The following is an 18244-nucleotide window of genomic DNA, read 5'->3' as shown; positions in this document are numbered from 1 at the left end:
TTTTTAGCTTATTTATATGGGTAAAGTATTTTTAATTAGAGTAAAAATGCTCAGTTTCAGGATTTTTTTCCCCACAGTTGGTTTTACATTTAAGTACCAAAAATATCCAAACATTTTTTGTTAGTCTTCATCAACACTCCCATTTATGTTTCTAATCATCTTATTTAAAAAATTATATCAAGGTTTTGAAAATATAATCCTTTCAGGGCTGTTTGAAGACTACCTGACATTAGTTAGGTTTCTATTTAAAGAAGAAGAGGTATAGTTTGTGGGTGAGGGTGGGATACATGGTACAAGGATGGGACATTCTTAGACTCAAGTCGTATGATTGCTTGGCTGGAGGAAGAACACAGACCAGAAGGAAGCTGTCAGATTTCCAAATATGAAAGAAAAATGTGTGAAAATTATAGGGACTCTAGGAAACAGTGTTTCTCTTTGAAAAAGCAGTTGTAGCAAAAAGATTCACTTTCTGATTGTCATCTAAAATTGATCACTGGCCTCTTAGTGGACTAGAAGTTTAAAGTTATAAGTTCTCTCAGTGTTTTTAACTTCAGCATTGGGATGAATGCATTGCAGAATTGCCAGAATTCTATAGATAATCATTTTTCATGATGAGATCACCAAGTTACGTAGCTCTTTTCAGGCTTTAATATCTTAAGCCTAAAACAGTCATCTTGAATTTTGAGTGTCTTCTTACAAGAGTTTTTGATTAGTTCCATTTAAATTGTGTACATGTTGCAGTGATAGTCTAGAACAGCACTGCCCAGTAGAAAGGTAATATGGATCACAAATGTGAGCTACATATATGACTTTAAATTTTTTAGTAGAGGATCCCTGGGTGGCGCAGCGGTTTGGTGCCTGCCTTTGGCCCAGGGCGCGATCCTGGAGACCCGGGATCGAATCCCACGTCGGGCTCCTGGTGCATGGAGCCTGCTTCTCCCTCTGCCTGTGTCTCTGCCCCTCTCTCTCTCTCTCTCTCTCTCTCTCTCTCTGTGTGTGTGTGACTATCATAAATAAATAAAAAAATTAAAAAAAAATTTTTTTAGTAGACACATTAGAAAAACATAAACAGGTAAAATCAGTTTTAATAATGTTCTACTTAATCTAACATACCCAAAGTATTTTAGCATATGATCAGTATAAAAATTACTGAGGTATTGTACATTGGCTTTTTCATAAAAAGACTTCAAAATCCATTTTGTATTTTATATTTTGAGTACATCTCAATTGTGGCTAATGAATACTGTATTGGACATGTAGCTCTAGAATGAAAGATTTCTTGGCTTCTTGAAATGTGGGTAAATGTTGAATCTAGAGAGCCTTTTTACCACACATAAAGATATGGGAGAAAATAAGACATAAATACAGCTACTGTTAAAAATGATATTTAGGGCAGCCCGGGTGGCTCAATGGTTTAGAGCCACCTTCAGGCCAGGGCGTGATTCTGGAGACCCAGCATCGAGTCCCATGTCAGGCTCCCTGCATGGAGCCTGCTTCTCCTCTGCCTTTGTCTCTGCCTCTCTCTCTCTCTCTGTCTTTCATGAATAAATAAATAAAATCTTAAAAAGAATGATATTTAAATCCATTGAGTCATTTACATTTGGAATTAACGTTAGTCTTCTTTGCACCCAAAAAATTGTATTTACTACTATGAAGATTCAACATAGCATGGTTTGTTTTTTTTGACTGATATTTTCTAATTTTTAGGTAAGTCCCTTTTTCTCTCTAGGTAATAGAGTTTCTGGGAACAAAGATTTCTGTATTGTCCTTTTACTCATTTGGCAGTTTAAGTTCTTGAATAGATATATTTAGATTTTTTTTTTTTTAGATTTTTTTTTAAATGAAAGATTCAGAGTAGAGATTCTGTCAAAGAACTTTTTCTTGACAAGCACCTGTAATTAAATGACCATTTTCTACTTTATGTAATACCAATGAGAGAACCCTCAGCCTACCTTAGAGTAGGCTTTGAACTTGGGATAACAATTTCTGTTGTTAAGTCAAGAATATATAGTTGGTTTTCTTATGCAGGGAACACTGAGCCATACATTTAAGTATGTTTAATCTCTGAATAGCTCTACTACTTCACCTTAAAATGTCCTTACTTCAGGAACTCTTTATGTATACAAGGTTGCTGCTTTTTCTGAGAGGAAGACAAATTGTTGTGACAACATATTGACCCACATGTTCCGTATCTTCGTTGTCTTAATTGGCTAATGAAGCCTCAACTTGGTTTATGGAAAAGGGACTTGTAACCTGACTTCAGGTTTGAAAGATTCTTAACCACAGGCCCATCTCTTGTTAAATATTTAATAGTGAGTAGTACTTGAGGTTTATTCAGTGTATTTAATATAATATATTTACTTATAAGGGGTTGTATTATAGCCAGTTAATAAAGAATTTCTTAGTAAGTGAAGAGAAAAATGATTGAAACGTTTGAACTTGGAATGTTGAAACTTGAGAAAGCTTTGTATAGTGTTGAAGATCATCTAAACTGGTGTCTCTCAAACTTTACATATGAATTCCTTGGAGATCTTATTAAAAGTGCAGATTCTGATTTAGTAGGTATGGAGTGAGGCCTGAGATACTGCTCTTTGAGATTCTTCCAGGCTCTGCCTATGCTACTACCTCCTGGACCACCCTTTGAGTAGCAAGGATGTAAATCCTTATTTTGTGAAGGAGGAAACTAGCCTAGGGAGAATTACTGACTCGCCCAATTTTTCAAGATTGATTAGTAATAATAAAGATTATACCCTGAGTTTTTTAGTTTGAAGACTAGTACTTTTTCAAATGCACTATGATGTTTTCACATTTATGGCCATTGTGTTGAAATCTTCAGCTGCCGTTATTTTCAAAGGTAATGCTCAAATGAAGGTGAATTAAGTTAAAATATTATATGGAGAAATAGGAAATAATAAACCTATTTAAATGTTATTTGCTTTATAGCACTTTTATTTTGCAGTGGTATGTCCTTTTTTTATTGTTCAAAGTTCTATTGCTGGCCAAAATAGAAATTATAGGAATTAGCGGATGTATGCAGTTGCATATTTTCTCTCCACTGTGGCCAGATAAACAGTTTGGTACTTGGTTTAAGATGACAGCAAAATAAATAAGAGGTATCTTTTCCAGCACTTGTGAAAATTTCCTATTTAAAAAATCTACTTTATCCTGGGGACTTTAACCTCTTGACAGGAATACAGGCTTAATAGTTTCATTAGTTTTTTCCTCATTATTTTTTGAGTTCTCATGATCATCTTTGAAGAAATCTGAGATATAGTAGTTTCTAATAATGAGATTTTTAGCAGATCAATCTCAACTCTTTTGTTTTCCTTTCTTAAAAGAGTTAAGCAGTTACAGACAGGTCATTTAGAAGTGTAGGAAGAGCTTGAGTACTGTTCTGAAAGAGGCATCGAAGAGACTCAATAGGAAGCTATATGTATATGAAGGACCTGAGCTTTATATTGTCTGCATAGTCTTGACGTAGCCTTATTCTCCTTTATAGTCTTCCGGAAGTTAAAATTAATAACAAGATGCACGTGTCTATACCTAAGCTGGTTGCAAAGGGAGATTTTATATCAAGGTAGTAGAATTGACTTATAAAAGAAGACTGCTTTGCTTTCTCATTTAGTTAGAACGGTTTTTCTCAGGATTGTTCAGAAAAGCCATCTATCTTAGAGGCTAGAGAGGGTTATCATTATCATTATAGGAGAGGCTTTTAGCATTGAAGAGACATTAGTGTATTGGATTAGTTTCTTGGATTATGGTAGAAGATGGTTAATAGTAGTAGAATATTAGATGTCACCATCTGAAAACTAGGTGTTTTTATTTCGATGACAACAGGTGAATCTTAGAGGATTACTTAGTTCAGGAAAGAGAAACAAGCTTTTAATGTAGTATTTAAACAGTTTTGTGATAAGAGAGATCTTAGATTTCTTACATAGATTTATTTTTTTTAGTCTTACCTAGATTTATGCTCACAAGGACCACTGACTTACCTGGCAGTGGAAATTTGCCAAATAGAGTCATTTTCTTGTGGGCAGCTGCGATATTGGAGTATGTTGCATTCTGTCTCTGATATGGTCTACTGATTGGTGTACAGAGCATTTAGCAGCATGAATCTCAGTAGCTCTTATATGAGGAGATCTAGCATGTTATAGTGGGTATAGAGTAGAAGGGCAGTTTTAAGTTACGCTTTCTTTTCGTGCTCATTTTATCAGATTTCGGAATGATTTGAGATTTTTTAAGACTACTTTCATTCAGGCTCACTTTCGTGTATATTTGTACCTCACTTTTTTCTTCATCTCATAAAACTCACATTTTGGTATCACAGTAGAACATACTACTAAAGTTTTTGCCTCCATTTCTGCTATCAGAATCTTAACCTAGCTTTGTATTGTTCTTCTAGTCTTTTTCTTTTTTCCTCATATTTAAAAAAATATCCCTGTTGGAAAGAATGTTTGCTTCAGTTTACCATTCTTCATTCTGTGCCTCCAGCTTTTAAGTTATATGAATAGTATCCCTTTGGCTTGGGGTTGGGAAGATTAAAATGAGAGTATATGAGATATATTCTGTAGTAAGCTTGAAAAGGCACCCTTGGAAATAGATTCTTGGGAAAACACTTAGGTCAAAACAACATTTTGGAGTCTATGAAATGGAATTTACTGGAAAGTTAGAGGTGCTACTGTTTCCCTAGGCGCTCTACTTGTGACAGTTAAGTGTAGATTGAGCCCAGGGCTCAGCACATTAGAGACTTAAGGAAGAAATCATTTCTTCAATTTTTCCTCTGCAGTGGTGGTGACCGCGGTGGCTTCAAAAATTTTGGTGGTAAGTGCTGAGTATCCCAAAATGTTTCAGTGGAAATGCTATATAAACCTAAAAGCCACCAATATCCCGCAGACGCAGTCTAAGCCCTTTCTTACTCTGTTGAGGCTGGTGTGTGTTGTGTGCTTAAAAAAAAATTTATATATATATACATATATATATATCAAAGAAAACATTAAAAAGCCAAAGTTGATCTCAAACAGACCAATGGGTTTCTGCACAGTGAATTTGCATGAAAGAGTCTGTGGTGACCGATGAATGAGACTTCCACTGGATTTTGACAATAACATTTTTAAATAAAGGTAGCTGACATGGTGTTGTTAAATTATTAGGGTTTTCCAATCAGCCTTCACAACCAGAGCTTAACCAAAGTGATACTAGTATAATGCCAAAGTGGCGGTACCGTCTGGGACAAGTTTAAGGAAATAATTGACTTTCATCTTGATTTCTTAAACTTAATAAAACTTAATTTATATATTTACTTTGTAAATCTGTGATGGTTGACTTTCAAGGATTTTGGAACTATTGACTTTTCATGCCTTGGTTTTTATTACTAGTTTTTCATGATTTCTAATGAGTTGCCTTAAATAGCTTTTTTTTTTTTTTCTTTTTCTTTTCCTTTCCCTTAGGTCACAGGGATTATGGACCCAGACCAGATGCTGGTAAGGTTTATGGTAGTTTGTGACTTGCCATTAAGAGAACATTAGTTTTCCAATTTTTCAAGGGAAAAGTGTGTGTGTTTGGAGAGTTAGGACAGGAGGAAGATTTAATTTGATAGTGCTTCCGGAATTGGGGAGCTACACTTCTGAAAATATACCAGAAAGAAAAATTCAGGGAAATTGATTGGAAAGTTTGCTGGGAAGATTGCTATGTTTGTGGTTTCCCATGCTCTGCTTTTTCTTCTGTGAAGAAATACTTGATCTTGTATTGCTAATTAACATTGCTTATTTAAATATTACAGATCAGATTTGAGAGAGTTGATAATCATTGGGAATTTGAAGTAGAAAAACTATGAGTATGAAAACATTACATCAATTGGTAGTCTGCTTAGAGGGCTTAAGAAACAATTCATACGTGGGGAGAATTGTCTTACTCTGGGCAGAGTCACAAATTTCATATGGCTTTTATTTTTAAATGAAATTTAAGGCTACCTGGAGCCTTTTGGAAGTTATGATTTAGATATTAAAATTCTATTTGAGCCAAAAAATTTTAATATATTGAAATCAGAACTTTTGTTTTTATTAAGATGCCAAAGTATTCTATATGGATGGCAATTTCTGAATTATCCCTTGATGGACTGAATTTTTGTACATCTTTCTTACTTTGTTGTACTAATCCAAAAGTGTGCGTGTAAGGTAAGGTGTGTGACAAGGTGCCCCTACCCTCTGGTATATACAAAGCTTATGCAATGAATGGGAAACCAGCAGTTGTGCTTGGCTTGCTTGGAAGTCCAAAGTTAGATTTGCGGAATTTTCTACTGGAGAGCCTTAAAAGTATTGATTGAGCCATAAAGCGCTAAAGCTCTCCAAAGAAAGGAATGCTAACTTATACTAACGGTCTTCATCTCTTCATGAGCTTCAGCCCTGTATCAATCTAAGGAGTAAGATTTCTAAGATCTCCCTTAATTGGTCTGTATTTCACATACTGTGGACTTGATCCACATTAACTGAAGTTTAGTTGTAAGGATTGGATCTGCTACCAAATAACTATGATGACCACTTTGCATGTTGATATAAGATTTTTTGTATATTGGTCCTTTTTTCCTTTTGGTAATAGAAATATTGTACAATAAATTATTGCTCTTGATTACTGAACAGGATGTAGTAAAACCAAGGAATATGTAAAATTAACCACATTTTTTTCCCCCTTAGATTCAGAATCTGATAATTCAGATAACAACACAATCTTTGTGCAAGGACTTGGGGAGGGTGTGTCTACAGATCAAGTGGGGGAGTTCTTTAAACAAATAGGAATTATCAAGGTGAGTAGGAAGTATGGCTTATCTTGAAAATCTCATAATTATTAGCATATTCTAGTTAAGATACATAGATTATATAAGCTTCTGTCTTAAAATTCCCTAATACAAATGCCAAATCATGTCTGTAGGCCTTTTGCTAAATTTGCTACATACATGAAAATTGTATTCCTTTTTAATTTATCTTTCCATAGTCTTCTACAGCTTTAGCTTTCAGCCTTGGACTCTAAAAATAGCCTCTGCCTAGCTCCTAAAATTGTGAGAACCAAATGAGATTGTGAGAACATTTTATAGAATCTGAAAAGCCAGGGACGTCTGGGTGGCTCAGCAGTTTAGCACTTGCCTTCAGCCCAGTATGTGATCCTGGAGTTCTGGGATCACGTCCCACATCAGGTTCCCTGTGTGGAACCTGCTTCTCCCTCTGCCTATGTCTCTGCCTCTCTCTCTCTGTCTCTCTCATGAATAAATAAATAAATTCTTAAAAAAAAAAAAAAAGATTCTGAAAGGCCATTATATAGGCAGACTGCGCTATATGTATTAGCTGAGTACATAATGCTTTATTTCATAACTGTATTTATTGTTTGCTTATGTGTCTTGTGCACTGTTTGTTTCATGTATGTATTTCTCCTCTCTTCAACTAGAAAGCAGCAGTTAAAGTAGTGTTGGGTAGATTGTAGCATTGCCTGAAATCAGTTTGTAGTTGTCCTTGTTTTGGTGTCTGTGGAATTACTCATTTTTTCACCCCATTTTTGGGGAGTTAAAATTTCTTTAGAAATGTATTACCACATGATGTAAAAAATTTACGCAATTCTGAAGAGTAAACATTCTTTGTCTTCCACTCCCATCCCAGCCAGCTGCAGTTTGTATACCTTAGTGGTAATCTATTAATTTGCCTGGTGTACATTCTTCCTGACTTTTTTATGTTTTACAAGGTACATTTTTACATGAAGCATTATCTACATTTTTTTTGTGAGTTTCAAGAAATTATACATAGATAAAACATTGTATCATTTTCATAGCTTGGGTTTTACTTAAGTTTTCCTTTTCAGAACCAATAGAAAACTTCATTTTTATATTAGGTACATAGATTTGTAGTATGGATATGTGAATTCCTTTAAAAAAAAATCTTTAATTGTGTGGTTTATGATTACTTTTTCTTAAAATGCTGATACCAGCTTTTTGTTTCTTCAGACAAATAAGAAGACAGGAAAACCAATGATAAATCTGTATACAGACAAGGACACAGGGAAGCCAAAAGGAGAGGCAACAGTGTCATTTGATGATCCTCCTTCAGCTAAGGCAGCCATTGACTGGTTTGATGGTATATCTTATTCATATAGTTTCAATATGCAGTTTGGTTAAATGTTTTCTAGTCTTGAAGTCAAAATATATTCTAGTAACTGGTTGTTTTCATGTTTACTTTTGTGGATATTTTTTATTAAAAATAAAAACCAGGGATCCCTGGGTGGCGCAGCGGTTTGGCGCCTGCCTTTGGCCCAGGGCGCGATCCTGGAGACCCGGGATCGAATCCCACGTCAGGCTCCCGGTGCATGGAGCCTGCTTCTCCCTCTGCCTGTGTCTCTGCCTCTCTCTCTCTCTGTGACTATCATAAATAAATAAAAATTAAAAAAAAAAAAAAACATTAGAAAAAAAAATGAAGACCAGAGTTTTTACATATCTTTAGAAATGAGGTAGAAGAGCTCTCTCATTGTTTGTCTCCAGTATTTCCTTTTTTTTTTTTTTTTAAATTTTTATTTATTTATGATAGTCACACAGAGAGAGAGAGAGAGAGAGAGAGAGGCAGAGACACAGGCAGAGGGAGAAGCAGGCTCCATGCACCGGGAGCCTGATGTGGGATTCGATCCCGGGTCTCTAGGATCATGCCCTGGGCCAAAGGCAGGCACCAAAACGCTGCGCCACCCAGGGATCCCCTCTCCAGTATTTCCTTATTACTCTACCTTGTGCTTGAAGCCACCCTGATGGAAATTTAGAGGGTTGACCTGCTTAACTCTCTTCTTTGTAAATTTAGATTAATATCTCTTCAAATATAAAGTTAATACATATTTGGAAGAAATGTTAAGACTTTTTTCCCCCAAAACAGGAAAATATGGGAAAGTAGAAGAAAGCAGTAAAGCATCTGTAATCCTCTACTTAGAGATAATCATTGATTTTATATATATATATATATATATTTTTTTTTTATAATATTTTTTAATACGGGGATCTTGGGTGGCTCAGTGGTTGAGTGTTTGCCTTTGGCTCAGGTTGTGATCCCGGGGGTCCTAGGATTGAGTCCTGCATCAGGCTCCTTGCAGGGAACCTGCTTCACCCTCTGCCTATGTTTCTATCTCTCTCTGTGTCTTTCATGAATAAATAAAATATTTAAAAAAAATTTTTTTTCCTTCCATTCTTTTAAAAGTATTTAAGAAAAATAGTTTATCATTATACTCCAAATGTAGTTTTGTCTCATCTTTTTTTCACTTAACATTTTAACAGTCATTTCCCCATGTTATTAGAAATTCATTGTTTTATACTCTAATTAGAACCAACACCAACTGCGTGTTTACTGGTTTATAGTGTAGACATGGTCCTAGAAACTTTATATGCATTAATTCAGTTTGGTCCTCAAAATAACTGTATGAGACATGCACCCTATTACTACTATTTTTAGATTTTGAAACAGACACAGAGAAGCTGTATAATTTCCAGGGTCAGGGATCCCTGGGTGGCTCAGTGGTTTAGCGCCTGCCTTTGGCCCAGGGCGCGATCCTGCAGTCCCGGGGTCAAGTCCCACGTCAGGCTCCTGGCATGGAGCCTGCTTCTCCCTCCTCCTGTGTCTCTGCCTCTCTCTCTCTCTCTCTCTCTCTCTCTCTCTCTCTCTGTGTCTATCATAAATAAATAAATAAATCTTTAAAAAAATTTTTTCCAAGGTCATAGCATAACTGGCAGAGTCAGGATTTAAACTCAGGCAGTCTGGATCCACAGTCTCTAAAGGACTTAACCATACTAGATGAAATTGACAGATACCTGAGGTCCCTCTGGTTCTGAGATGATTGTACCTATGTCTTTCAAAACATAATTGCATTTCTTTATTTCTTAAAAAATGAGATTGTGATACTCTTCCTGTCGTCATCTTCATATTCTTTACTTTTTTGCATTAATTTGTCAGGCCTTATCACCTTGCTCTTTAAGACGTGGTCCATTTTCCTCATTTGTTTTCTATAGTTTTGGTGAATTAAAACACAATCTCTTTTGCTCATTATGTTAAAAGTAATTGTGCTTTTTTCCCATAGGGCATGGGAGCCTCTTAACTCCATAGTTCAGGTTATTCTGTAGCTTTGAAAATACTGATCCTTGAGTGGCTTCCTAGGTCATACTGTCTGATATTGTGGAAAGTTGCCAGCCATAATGATAAGGGCTTTGATCAGGATTCTGAGGCTTCTGGAATTGCAATCATTTTATGAATCTTCTGGTTTAATATAAAGTAAAAAGATTAATTACTATCTCTAAGGCCCTGGGGCAGAATATATATATATGTGTGTGTGTGTTTGTAAGCAATCACATATGCTTTCATTTTTTGGGCCTGTATTATTTTTAAAAATGCTACTTGTATATGGTTAAAAAAGTTTCAAACTATACCAGAAGTGTGTAGTAAAAAATGGGCTTGCTTTCTACCTTTGACCTCCAGTGATCTGTTTTTCCCTACTGAGAGTTGAGCATAATAGGCAATGTACATATAGCATATGTGTGCATGTAAGGGCACTTGTGCTCACCAACACACTCATTCCCCTTTATAAAACAGAAGTGGTAGCATACTATACACATGGTTCTGCACTTGGCTCTTCTCATATAAAAATGTTAGATGTGGGTTTTTTTCTTTTTTTTCTCCTTAGTAAGAAGTAACTGCGTCCAAGTGACAGATTTGCTTTACTCAATAGATTATGTTTTAGCACTGTTATTTTGACCCTTAGGGAACACTGGTGTGTTTGAATTTTTGTGAGGACGTGTTACTGCTCTGAAACTAAGAATTTCTAAGATAGTTTTATATTTTATTGAGAGTTGGAGATGTGGAGTAGCATTTCTTCAAAACTCTTTTTTTCTTAGGAAAAGAATTCCATGGCAATATCATTAAAGTGTCCTTTGCTACCAGAAGACCTGAATTCATGAGAGGAGGTGGAAGTGGAGGTGGGCGACGAGGTAAGTCACTTGTTTCTCACAGGCCTGGATATTGTACAAAGGGTTTCAGGCCCGGATATTGTACAGAGGGTTTAAATTTGAGTCCATGTTCTGTCTCTGTTGTGTGAACTACTCCACAGGTTTTTTTCTCCTTCTGTCTTAGAGTGGGTACTGAAAGGAGATTTGGTAAATAGGTGTCATAATAGCTAAGTAAGTAGTTGGAAGAAAATTTTAGAAGTACTTTTGGAAAGCTTTGTGGCAGTTTGTTATTCACCTGGAGATCAGGAGGCAATTGTTTAAGTGATACCTAATTAGGTAATCAGACCAGCTTCTAAGTTCCCTGATAGAGTTGCTACCACCTTGTTCATTTCTGTTGCGTTTAATTCCTTAGATTTGGAATATGTCTTCTGTACTTTTATCACTGACATTCTCAAACCAAGGAGAGTATTCTAGAAAGTTTGAAGTTTAGTGCATTTTTGCACTATAATATGTGCCTGAGGTCTTTTCCCACATTTCTTGGATTTACTAATAAGTAAAGCCTCAAATGAAAGATTCAGAGTTTTACCATAAGGGGTTAATTTTGGAGCGGCCACCAAATTATTGATGGTTACTTGCTCTTAGTTCTTTCATATGGTGCTTTTCCTCTGCTGGGTTTAATGTTGGCCGCTGGTTTTTCTCTCCCACCCTTCTTTCCCTCAGGCCGTGGAGGATATAGAGGTCGTGGAGGCTTTCAGGGGAGAGGTGGAGACCCCAAAAGTGGAGACTGGGTTTGCCCTAATCCGTAAGTATCCAGTTTATTCTGGCGGTAGTAGGAGTTGGGGTTGGAGGATACAAGAGGGGTTTCTGATTGAATTAGAAACTATTGAACGTTTTTTTAAAATTTTCCCCCTTTCTCAGGTCATGTGGAAATATGAACTTTGCTCGAAGGAATTCTTGCAACCAGTGTAATGAGCCCAGACCAGAGGACTCTCGTCCCTCAGGAGGAGGTGTGTCCGCTGTTAACAGCATCTACATGGCATTTATCTTCTGACTGGCATTAGGGATGCTTTACATTATCATGCTGGCCTCACTGGTTTGCATCTCTGCCTTGCAGATTTCCGGGGAAGAGGCTACGGTGGAGAGAGGGGCTATAGAGGTCGTGGGGGCAGAGGTGGAGACCGAGGAGGCTATGGCGCAGACAGGAGCAGCGGTGGCTACGGAGGAGACAGAAGTGGTGGCGGCGGCTATGGAGGAGACAGAAGTGGGGGTGGCTATGGTGGAGACAGAAGTGGGGGTGGCTATGGTGGGGACCGAGGAGGCGGTTATGGTGGGGACCGAGGAGGCGGCTACGGGGGAGACCGAGGAGGCGGCTATGGAGGAGACCGAGGAGGCGGCTACGGAGGAGACCGAGGAGGCGGCTACGGAGGTGACCGAGGAGGAGGCTATGGTGGAGACCGAGGCGGTTATGGAGGAGACCGCAGTGGGGGGGGCTATGGAGGAGACCGCGGTGGTGGCGGGGGCTACGGTGGAGACCGAGGTGGCGGCTACGGAGGAGACAGAAGTGGGGGCGGCTATGGAGGAGACCGAGGAGGCTATGGAGGCAAAATGGGAGGAAGGTGAGTATTAGAATGTATTTATTAATCTTTTTACCTCACTGCTCCTAGACTTTAGGATCTGAGCCCTTTTTGTCACATTTTCTTAATGTCCAGTTTTTTTAGAACTTGAATTTTTCTTTGGAAGCTCTCAGTGAGGATGCAGAAGATTCATTTAGTTTTCTGTTTAGACTAAATGTTTTTCTAAACTAGAAACTAGTTTTTCTAAAACTCAGTTTTGTTTTGGAAATTGTTTCATAAGAGTACGTATATATGAACGTATGCTGTTTTTCTTCATGGCTAAAGATAATTGAGATTGAGTGATAATCTGAAACTATGTAAATCAGAGGTTCTTAATCTAAGTAAGGGGGAGCACACCTTTTATAGGAGTGTGTTTTCTGAAATCCTATGTGTTGTGCCACCCTGTAGTTCCTCTGGAGATTCTTGTAAAACCTTTTCCAGATGAAAATTGCTGATGGTACTGATGGGAGTGTTGTGCACGTGAATGGCGTAGAGGCAGAAGAAGTTGAATGACCAGTCATTTGAAAGAACTTCAGTTATTATGCTAAGCATCTGTATGCTAGAGGCAGTATAGGGTAGTGAGAATTAGTATAACACATGGTTAAGAGCATGGAGTTTAGAGACAAGACTTCTCTGGGTTCACATTGTGTCTCCACCACTTACTGTGTGACCTTAGACAAGTTACTTAACCCTTTGGAGCATCAGTGTTTCTCACCTATAAAATGGGGCCAATAATACCTCCTTTGTGGAGTCAGATTAGATTATATTATGACAGTTCCTGGCCCATAGTAAGTGCTATATAATTGTTAGCCATTAGTAATTCTCTTTTGAGCCCTTCTGTGTGGCAAATGCTGTGGAGTGTCTTTATTTTCTTTAGTTTGAGTCCTTTCAACCCCATGAGGTAGATTTATTTTCCATTTTATGGAGTAAAACAGTAACTTTTCCAAGGTCACATAGTAAGTGGCAGACTCAGAATAGATATTTGTTTGCCTAATTCTGTTAAGCCACTCTTGTATTTAGAGTGCTGGAATTGGCACAGTCCCTGACCTCCAGAAATATCGCAGTGGTTTGGAGTCCTTATTCTAGATGGGAAGTTTTTAAGAGAGTTACTGATAGCAAAAAGCTGCTTCTAGGAACTTTGTAGGTCTTAAAGCTGTTATCAAGCACCTTCTATGAGTGGAGAAATAAATTAGGTATGGTGTCATTCTTAACAGAAATTGTCAAGCCGATGCCAGTCGCCAACACCCTAAGGAAGTGTCTTGATGCTCCCACTTGGTAGAAAATTAGAATTTAGTCTGGCTCTTTATTTTTCATTCCTAGAAACGACTACAGAAATGATCAGCGCAACCGACCATACTGATGACTGTTTTGAATGTTCCTTTGTCTCTGACATGATCCATAGTGAAATTGCCAGAGTTTTGCCTGCTGCTTTCCTCGTGGCCTCTTCTTGGGTAGTGAAATTAAGTGACATTTGGATTTTTATTTGGGTGGGAGGGCTGGGACAGTTTTTCTTTTAGAAATGTCCATTGAAATTTCCCCATTTAGTTTCCAACCTCCTTTCCAACCCTTGAAGCTAAGTGCGTTGTAAAATATTGCCAAAATGGAAAGTGTTTTGTATTACTGCAATAAAGGCTGCTTGTTTTGTGGACTTTTGTACATTAGTGCATTGTTCTATCACACTCAGGTTTCAGTTCTAGTAGACTCTAACCCTAAAGAATTAATGTGTTGTTTCATTAACTTAAAATGTTACTTTGAACAAGACTGAGTTCCTACTCTGTTTAGAGTAGTAGTTTGCAAAGACTGCATGTCAATGACCTGAGGAGGTTGTCAAAATTACAGATTCCTAGGCCTCACCTCAGGTCTACTGGATCAGAAATTGTTAAGTGTTGGGGGTGGGGTCTAGGAGTCTGTATCAAGCTCACCAGATGGTTTTTTATATAGTCAGTTTAATTGCAGTTTATAGTTGTGATTCAGTTATTTAGGACAGTGTTCTAGATGCTATGAATGTGAGGTCTAAGGGCTAGGTAGGAAGAGTAAAGATTTGGTAAGCCAGAGTCCAGGTACCAGTGTGTATGGTATGTTACTTAAGAGAACTATCTCTCCTACCCTTACCAAGGGTGAGGCATTGCACCAGATGCTGGATATGTTGCCCATCAAGCAAATCATTATACAGTCTGAGAAGTGCTCCAATAAGTACAGGGTGCTTTGAAGGCTGATTGGAAGGACACTTAATCCAGTCACGTGGGATTGAAGAGGCTTGGTAAGTCTTGAGGGAGGAGAAAGAATTGACCAAGTATGAAGGCTAGGTGAGGAAATGGTGTTCTTAGCAGAAAACTAATGACATGAACAAGCAAGTCAGGAATTAAGAGAAAGAATGAAGAACAAACTCTGCATTTGAGAACTGTATGTAGTATATTGTGATTATAGGGGGGAGTTCAAGGAGAGGCCTGCAAAAGGTAAGACGGAGAGGTAAGCAAGCTTGATGAGAAGGTCCTTGCATTTCATTTTCCCCTGCCTCCAAATAGGGAGTCCTTAAAAGATTTTAACCAGAGGAGTGGCCTGACCTGAGTGGCATCACCTGAAAAATGCTTATGTGGAGATACTGGACTGGAGACAGAATGGTAAGCCAGGTGAGAGATACTGGTCTGAGCTCAGATAGTGACTGGATGAGCAGGCGATAACTGAATTGGTGTGAGAAGTGAGGAGGGACATTTGGCAAGATTTGGCTGGATGTCAGAAATTGTGAGGTGAGGAATCAGGTTTCTGGCCTGGTAATTGGGTAGAAATGCTATTCATTTTAAATAAGAGACACTGGGAAAGAAACGGATTGGCAAACAAGATGAGGGGAGTGATTTCATTAGGCAGCTTAGAAAACTGGCATTCAACATTATGCACCCTGATTTTTTCTTTCTTTCTTTTCTTTTTTTTTTTTTTTTTTTTTTAAGATTTTATTTGAGAGGGAGAAAGAGAGCACCCATGATTGGGGGAGAAGGGCAGAGGGAGAGAGAAGCAAGTTCTCTGCCTGATGCAGGGACTCGATATCAGGACTCTGGGATCATGACCTGAGCTGAAGGCAGATACTTAACCGACTGAGCCTCCCAGATGCCCCTGAATTTTTTCTTTACTGACTTGTCTCTGCTAGTTTCTCTATTTGACCTTCACATGTTGAAAGTTTCTCAGGGCTTGTTCTGATCCCCTTTCTCTTTCTGTTTACATCTACTTTTATCCTGGAAGAACTCTTTCAGACTGTGACTTTAAATACCATCTAATACAGTGATGACTACCAAATTTAAGTCTCTAGTTTTGACCTCTGCCCTTAACTCTGGATTGTATTCACCTTCCTACTTGACCTTTTCATTAGGATGTATTGAACAGAAACGTGTGTGTGTGTGTGTGTGTGTGTGTGTGTGTGTGTGTGTATCGCTCTGCCAGGACTAAATAGAACTTTTGATCTCCCTTTCCGGATCAGTTTCTCTTCCTAGGCTTCCTCATCTCAGTAAATGTCTTCACTGTCCTTCCAGACCGGATAGAAAACTTAAGATTTTACACTTAATTTCACTTTCATCTTGTGCCTGCAGATCTTTTTAATTTTATCTCCAAAATATATCCCGAAACCATCTTTATATTTTTGCTTACAATCCTGGTATGAACTATAATCCTCTCTTCCATACAATTGCAAAGCGCATTAATAGGTCCCACTGCACAGTCTTGTTCTCTAAAATCTGTTTTTCCCATAGCAGCCAAATGATACTGTAAGTATGTGAATGATGGTGCTGTGCTTTCTTAAAAGCCTTTCATTGACTTTTTTGTTTAAATTTTTTAGTAGTCTCCATGCCCAGTGTGGGGTTTAAACTTACAACTTGAGATTGAATCTCATGCTCCACCTTCTGAGCCAGCCAGGTGCACCCCATTGGCTATAAATTCCTTACTCTGCCTTCAAAGCCCTTATGATCTGGCCTCTCTCTCCAACCTTATTATGTGACATTTATCCATATTTACCTTGCTTTAACTACATTGATCTTTCAAGTAGCCAACATACAGGACATCATTAGTTTCAGATGTAGTGTTTCAATAATTTTTCAGTTGTGTATAACACCCAGTGCTCATCACATCATGTGCCTAATGCCCATCACCAATTACCCCATCCCTTCATTACCCCCACCTACCCCATCTACCTACCAACTGTTTGTTTTCCATAGTCTTTCATGGTTGGTTTCCCTCTGATTTCTTCCCATTCAGTTTTCCCTCCCTTCTCCTATTATCTACTGTACTGTTTCTTACATTCCACATATAATTCTTGTTGGTACCAAATAAGCTTCTGCTTCAGTATCTTTGCATATCCTTTGTCTAGGATTCTCCTTCCTCAAATATTCACATGGCTGACACCTTTTCACTGCCGTGTTGGGTCAGATTTCACCCCTTGTCCCTGGCCTTCCTATTAAAAACCCTACCTCTACTCAGTGACTCTCATATCACCTCTTATAATGTCATCACAATATCACTATTTGGAATGACGTTTTTGTGGTTGTCAATTTCTCTTTTCTCCATTAGAATATAAGCTCCAGGAGGGTAGGGAACCTTATCTTTTGTTCACTACCTAGAACAGAGTAGGTACTCCATGAATATTGACTAAATGAATGAGTTTGTTATAGATACAGATTTGAGATTAATGAGAGCTATTAATATATAAATGGTAATTAAAGTGCTAGTGGATATAATTATAGTAAGACTGTTTAGAGTACTGCTTCACCACTGAAGCTGTATACTTGAGGAAGTTTAAAACACAAGGATGCTGGGTTCCACTCCAAAACAATGAAATCTGTTAGGTCTAGGCATTTAAAAAAAAAAAAGCCCCAATTGATTTTAATGGTTTGGAAAGACAGCATGTAGAGAGAGAAGAGGACAGGACTCTGAGAAATACTAATATTTAAGAGACAATAGAAGAGGATCCTGAGAGACTGGGAATGGCCAGTGAGGTGTTGGTAGAACCCAAGGAAAGAGTGGATTTTAAGGAGGGAGAAGCTAGGCCAAGTCACGCAAAGGATAAAAAGCACCTCATGCTGTAACATGGAGATTGTGAATTATCTTACCATAGGGTTTCTCAGCCTTGATACTACTGATACTTGGATTGGGTAATTCTTTTTCTTTTTTTTTTTTTAACAATTATTATTTATTTATTTAAAAGATTTTATTTATTTATTCATGAGATACACAGAGAGAGAGAGAGAGAGAGAGGCAGAGACACAGGCAGAGGGAGAAGCAGGCTCCCTGCAAGGAGCCTGTGTGGGACTTGATCCCCGGTCTCCAGGATCACGCTCTGGGCTGAAGGCAGGTGCTAAACCACTGAGCCACTCAGGGATCCCCATTATTTATTTATTTATTCATGAGAGACACAGAGAGAGGCAGAGGGAGAAGCAGGCTCCGTGCAGGGAGCCTGATGCAGGACTTGATCCCAGGACCACAGAATCACTCCCTGAGCTGAAGGCAGATGCTCAACTGCTGAGTCATCCAGGCATCCCAGATTGGATAATTCTGTGCTGTGAGGGGCTGCCTTGTGCCTTATAGGATGTTTAGCAGCATTGCTGGCCTCTACCACAAGACACCAGTAGCAGCCCCCAGTTGTGACAACTAAAAGTGTCTCCCAACATTGTCAAATGTCCTTTGTGGGGCAGAATTGCCCCCT

At 38.2% G+C, this 18244-nt stretch overlaps 1 protein-coding gene and 1 long non-coding RNA gene across 3 annotated transcripts in view; both read left to right on the top strand.

The window, feature by feature from the left end:
- Positions 1-13980, top strand: part of TAF15 (TATA-box binding protein associated factor 15) — a 30286-nt gene extending 16306 nt beyond the window's left edge. Inside the window, exons 8-16 of the mRNA XM_038548084.1 lie at positions 4787-4821; positions 5448-5480; positions 6690-6799; positions 7985-8114; positions 10898-10990; positions 11669-11750; positions 11867-11955; positions 12063-12564; positions 13882-13980. Coding sequence (XP_038404012.1) covers positions 4787-4821; positions 5448-5480; positions 6690-6799; positions 7985-8114; positions 10898-10990; positions 11669-11750; positions 11867-11955; positions 12063-12564; positions 13882-13921 — 1114 coding nt within the window. The 3' untranslated portion in view covers positions 13922-13980. The remainder of the gene's footprint in view (positions 1-4786; positions 4822-5447; positions 5481-6689; positions 6800-7984; positions 8115-10897; positions 10991-11668; positions 11751-11866; positions 11956-12062; positions 12565-13881) is intronic.
- Positions 13981-14438: 458 nt separating this feature from the next.
- The window catches only part of LOC111097421, a 71430-nt gene continuing 67624 nt past the window's right edge, over positions 14439-18244 (top strand). The window contains exons 1-2 of one of the 2 annotated variants that reach the window (XR_005364651.1): positions 14439-14821; positions 15087-15191. This is a non-coding gene — a long non-coding RNA (uncharacterized LOC111097421). The remainder of the gene's footprint in view (positions 14822-15086; positions 15192-18244) is intronic. The other variant, XR_005364652.1, reaches the window with a different exon arrangement.

The sequence above is a fragment of the Canis lupus genome, chromosome 9 (genome assembly GCF_011100685.1).
Source record: "Canis lupus familiaris isolate Mischka breed German Shepherd chromosome 9, alternate assembly UU_Cfam_GSD_1.0, whole genome shotgun sequence".
NCBI classification, from domain to species: Eukaryota; Metazoa; Chordata; class Mammalia; order Carnivora; family Canidae; genus Canis; species Canis lupus.
The sequence above is the reverse complement of the archived record's forward strand: the minus strand, read 5'-3'. Positions and strand labels throughout refer to the sequence as shown.